At 36.5% G+C, this 5,729-nt stretch overlaps 1 protein-coding gene across 1 annotated transcript; it reads left to right on the top strand.

Moving 5' to 3' along the window:
• The first annotated feature begins 289 nt into the window (after positions 1–289).
• LOC112559456 (C3 and PZP-like alpha-2-macroglobulin domain-containing protein 8) lies at positions 290–5,282 on the top strand. The gene is made up of 9 exons (XM_025230734.1): positions 290–415; positions 778–951; positions 1,344–1,503; positions 1,904–2,076; positions 2,667–2,843; positions 3,050–3,124; positions 3,350–3,610; positions 3,918–4,023; positions 4,128–5,282. The coding sequence occupies exons 1-9, from the start codon at positions 410–412 to the stop codon at positions 4,235–4,237; spliced, it is 1,242 nt and encodes a 413-aa protein (XP_025086519.1). The 5' UTR covers positions 290–409; the 3' UTR covers positions 4,238–5,282.
• The last annotated feature ends 447 nt before the right edge of the window (positions 5,283–5,729 follow it).

Here is a 5,729-nt window from a genome sequence, read left to right as displayed (position 1 = left end):
AATACACTTTATTTCTTATGTTTCTGTTAGACTCATGTTTTTACATATTATATACAAATTAGCCAGTAAATAGGCATTTTCTGGGGCTGGAACGAATTAATCCAGTTCCATTATTTCCTTTGGTTTCATTGCTTCGGTCTCGAACAATTTGGTTCTCGACGTCCTCCCGGAACGAATATGTTCGAGAACCGAGGTATCACTGTATTTAAAACAAACTTTAAAACTGTATTTAGTATAATTTCTTTCTAGTTGACTGCATTCGTAACAAAGTGCTTCGTTCATGCAATGCACTGAAAGATAATGTAATCACCATGACCCCAAGGTAGTCAGATCTTCTTTAAAGTGGATTACAACTCGGCAAACAATTGACGGCTCGTTTCCAGAGCCAGGAAAAGTCGTCCAAAAAGAAATGCAGGTAGATACTTTAAGAACGGTTTTCTCTCTTAATTTTAGTAAGTGGATAATTTCTTAAATAAAAATTTAATGCTCCAAACACCTGCCCAATAGATATAGATAATAACATAAAAAAATGATGAAATAAAATGGAAACATCTATTCGAGAAAAAGTAGCAATAAAGATACGCTATAGCACATATTTTTTCTGGGGTAGATACTTATTTTTATTGTATCCTTTCAGAAGTTTTGCTGTCTTGACACATTTTTATTTTTGCTTAAATGTCCAGGTACGTTTATTAATTCATAATATTGTACATTTTAAAGCTCGCTATCGTGCATCAAAGTGTAAAATATTATAACTTCCACTCTCACTTAAAACAGAGTGGGTCTGCAAAGGGCGAGGCAATGACGGCTTTTGTGCTCATCTCCCTGGCTGAGGCCAGCAATAAATTTAAGGATCTGGATCCTGGAGAGCAGCAAGCAGGCCTGACGAGAGGGGGGGACAGGGGGGTCTGGTGTACCCGGGCCCGCGGCTGTCAAGGGGGCCCGGCCTTGGTCAGTGGATTTTTTTTCTTCTTCTCCTTTTCTTTTTCTTTTAAAGAAAGGTCTAAGTAGAGAACACCCAAGCATTACACGTTGAGTTTGAGTTTGAGTGTAGATATTGAGATTCGAATTGTAAACATACATTATATACTGGGAAAATAATTTACGATTACAAGTACAAGGGGCCCAGAGAGGTCGTCTGTCCCGGGGCCCGGGCTGGCTCTCGGCGGCCCTGGCAGCAAGGCGTAAGTTTAGTGATTAACTTTATTGATGCATTTTAAGTCTCAAATAACAAACTAGGAGGAGAGCAGTTAGAGTTACAAGGCTACTTTCCTGTTGTACAGCAATGTAGAAAGTTAATTAGACCTCAGTCCAATAATTGCATTGTTTGACTTTTTTGACAGTTGCAGAATTCTATCTCCAGAGCTCGTGATTTCTTAGAAGCACGATTGAATGCACTAACTGACCCCTATGACCTCGCCATTGTGACGTATGCACTGCACCTAGCTCGCAGTGGCAGCAAGGACCTCGCTTTCCAACGCTTACAACAAAACGCGATAACAAGTGGGTCCTGAGTTAATGACCATCGATAACAAGTGGGTCCTGAGTTAATGAACATCGATAACATGTGTAGCCACTAACCCTGCCTTCTCTCGACTAACGTTCTGTCAACTTTATATGATATTGGATGCCATTTTTCTTTTTTTTTTTTTAAATAAAGAAGGCTGACTGACTTTTACAAAAGATTTTCAATGAAAGGTATTATAACCCTTTGAATTCACTTTACCTAAGATATAGCATATGTTAAATACCTCATTAGAGGTAAAATGAAATTAAGTGCTGCTCCATGACAATAATCACGAAACATATTTTTCACATAAATTGTTTTCAACGATTATGCTTGAGTGTTTAGGCGCAATGGCTTTGACATTCTTTTTGTTATTTCTGTTGGGTTTTGCAACAGATAATTACACAAAGCATTGGGAAAGGGATCCTGCGACATCCGCTCTAAATATAGAAATGACGTCATATAACCTCCTGACCTACATTTTGCGAGAGGACGTGAAGGGCGCCATGCCTATTCTACGTTGGCTGATGGAACTGCAGGGTCCTAAAGGTGGTTTCATATCTACCCAGGTAATCTCTATGTGTTGTCATGGTTACAATATGAACACGCCACATATCGCACACCTATCTATTACGTTCTAAATACTATTTAGTCATTACTCATAAATTGAATAATCAGAACGACAAGACAATGCATTACAAAACTAAGGTAAAAAAGAATATTTTGATAATGCCAACATGTCAAAAGTGATATTAGTGATATATTTGGTTTTATTTTTCTAAATAAGAGGCTAAATCCTGCACATTATGTAAGCAAATATTTGTAAACTGTTCAAAAAACTTCTTATAGATTTAAGCCACGATCAGTTTACTCCATGCATGTATATCAATGATAAATAGTAAATGACATAGTGGAAATCTTTTAACATTATGTCTTGGCTGACTATACGAGAATAACCCAATAGCAGGAAATAGCATTTGTGTGTGATACTTCGGTAAAGCACAGAATAAAAGTTATATTAAATGTTTTTATCCTATAGGTAAATGTAACTACAAAACTATTAGCCATAAAAATCACAGATATCTCCTAAGCCGACACAAAAAACCCACGTAGTCTACATAAGTACTAGTAAGTACTCTCATCCATTTCTATTTCACAGGACACAGTTGTCGGCCTCCAGGCTTTGGCGGAAATGGCTGCTGCAAACCACAATCCAGTTGCCGTTCCTTTAACTGTCACAGTCAGCTGGAACTCAGGAGGACAGGCATTCAAGAAGGACTTGAGCATCGATGACTCCACAAAGATGTTACTTCAAACCGTAGACGTGACCATTGTGGTGAGGCCACGAAATGTCCAAATATTTTAGATCTTTAATATCTGCTCTTAATTTTGTTTTAATCTCATTATGTGGTTAAATAAATTCTTTGTTATATCTTGCCTGTATCGCTTGGCTCATTAAATAAAACATTCAATATAACTTTCTTGATTAGAGTAAATGCAATGAACTAAGAAGCACTTGCTACTAGCACTGTGTCCTTTCAGAGCAGCAACATTCCACCTGAAGTACTAATTTCAGCTTCTACTAGCGGTACTTTTACTGGATTCCCAGAGGCAAAAGTAAGTGAAATGAAGCAACTAAATGCATTTTTATTATCCACGAAAATAGTTTTAGCAAATCTCCCATTATAGGGAATGGAAGTAGTTGTGGTTGCAGATGAAAAAATATAACCGATTCAAATTATAGAGATTTGTTTTATGATCAGTCAGAATTAAGGAAATTTTCAAATCATTGCTTGGACAAAGAATATAAAATGTTAAGTGATTTATTGATACTGTCTACAGGTTGTCATGCAATACAACATTAACGACTCTACAACCTCCGAGATCTTCCAGATTACCTACCAGGTTGTCAAAGCCAGTGCTAAGATTTTCACTGTAGTCGTACAAGCTAAGCGTGTGGATGGCAAGCAGGGAGGCATGACTCTTCTGGAAGTGGGCATCCCTACTGGCTTTTCTGTTGACACCACTCATCCCAGCTATTCCGTGCCTAACTCCAAGCTGCAGGAACAAGGTCACAGGAAGTACATCTTGTATTATGACGAAGTGAGTCCTTTTCCTCTCTTTTACTGAAGATTCATTTTCTTTCGGTAGTTTTAAACTCCTTTATAGAAGGTTTATATTCTTTAAGTAGACTTTAACACTTAAGTCAAATTCATGCTGTAAAGTTAATTTAAAGGAGCGATGGTGTCCAGTTTTCTCTATTTTTCGCTTGATACACACACGAACATACCACCCTAATGTACGGTATGGACGATTTGGTCGTCTAGATGTGATGAATGGATATATAGAAGCTTGAGTGTGTATAGAGGCACAAATAATAATTTTAGCCATACAATCATGATTGTCCCAGGTGAACGCCAGAGGAGTGCGAGCCTCATTGCCCATGTCTGTGTCTCAAGGAATCCCCGTTAACACCCAGCCTGTTCCTATCAAAATCTACGATTACTACGAACCAGGTAAAATAATTTCTGTGCTCTGTAAATACTTTAAAATACTTTTGTTGTACGTAAATGTAATGGTAAAACAAAATCAAATTAAATTTTTTATAATTTTTGCACAGGTGGCAAGCAGCAGCTAACTGTATACTACCAACTGTCGAAGAAGAAGGTCTTTGTCTGTGACTCCGTTGCAAAGTACAAAGATTGCTCGTCTGGCAGCCTTCCAGGATAATAATCATTGGGACTCGTCAAAATCAGCTAAAAATAGAGAGGATTTTCAATGCTCTTTTAAAACTGTTGTGTACCTAAATTAGATTACTATTGTTGTTGTTTGTAGAAGACTTGCCTCTCAATACGATTTTCTGCAGGAGTTCCTTATTCAAACACGTGACTACATAGCTATGTACTAAACTAGTGAGAATGATGACGATCAGTTTTAGGAAGACTATTGCGACTGTAACATATCATCATCATAAACTCAATAAAGAGATGATATGAGGGTGGAAAACAAACGTTTCAGTTCAGTGAGAAGGACGGTTTACAAAAGCATGGTTTTATTTTGTCTTCATTGTTGAAATAAGTGAGTGTAGAGAAAAGGGGCTAAAGAACCATATAGTGCAAGTTGAAAACTAGATACCAAGTAATTTTGAACTCTTATGAATATAACTTTCTTGAGAACATTACATGAGGTACGTAGACTATAAAATAAAAGTTACCAATCATCAGCCTCACATACTAGTATGCCATTAACAAATACATCTCTGGTATCTAAAGCAAACTATCTTCAGCACGATTAAAGGAAAGCTTTCATCATAAAAAAATCACCAATCAAAACTACTTTATAAAACATTCGATACCTGCTAATACACCGACGGCTAACTCCTTAGGAGACTTACAAAATCTGAAAGTGAAGAAATAAACTTCACTATTCCTGGTGGAAAACCTCTACAACAAGCAATTTCAACACAAAATATATAGTCACTTACAAAGCATAACTGCACAGAATTCGTCAGTATTGGTTAAAATAAATTACAAGATCAAAGAAACAGAAAACACAAAATCAACAAAAAGTGTACTAACACAAAAGAAAACGAAGTAATAAATAGTCTATCTAAATAGATGGAGTTTCTCTCGTTTCCTGTATTCCTCTTTCTCCCTGTCTTTAGAAGACACACAACAGAGGCACTGAAAAAATTTCAAGACGACGGATACATTCCATGTTCGTTTGTTACAGAGCACATATATAAATTATGATATTAAAGAACGATGTTTCTCAATGATGAGTTTGTTTTAAATAAGAAAACAACGAGAGAGAGAGGAATGATTATATAAAGTGGATGTCTTACGACAACGATTTTTTTTATTCATGTGACTATCTTTTGTAATGTATAAATAATTGGTCCACCAGTACAGTTGCACGTTTCGTTTCATGATTTCTATGATTTTTTTAAAAATGTATTTTGAAGCATTCTGGGAAGCAAATGGAGCGAGAGCAAAAGAAGTTCGAGATATCTAAGTACAGTTATATTTAGCCGTTACTCGTTCATTCCGTAGTAGTTTCTATTACAGGTTTTATTTAAATCAACCTAGTTTAAAATTGAACTATCCAGTGGTACCCGATTTGTTTGTACATTTCTACCAGGACATTTATTTTTAGACCTATTCCTCTCTCGTGAGTTGTGTTTACGCACATGAATTTAACTCTTCTTCTTTGGTCTTTAATT

Source organism: Pomacea canaliculata, linkage group LG3 (assembly GCF_003073045.1).
Source record: "Pomacea canaliculata isolate SZHN2017 linkage group LG3, ASM307304v1, whole genome shotgun sequence".
Lineage (NCBI taxonomy): Eukaryota > Metazoa > Mollusca > Gastropoda > Architaenioglossa > Ampullariidae > Pomacea > Pomacea canaliculata.
Note: the sequence above shows the minus strand (reverse complement) of the source record. Positions and strands in the feature narration are given on the sequence as shown.

Bases quoted from the DNA above. Each gene is read 5' to 3' on its own strand.
- LOC112559456 (XM_025230734.1), top strand. The intron at 1,504-1,903 runs GTGGGTCCTGAG...GTTTTGCAACAG, and splicing joins ACAACAAAACGCGATAACAA to ATAATTACACAAAGCATTGG. The intron at 2,844-3,049 runs GTGAGGCCACGA...GTGTCCTTTCAG, and splicing joins CCGTAGACGTGACCATTGTG to AGCAGCAACATTCCACCTGA.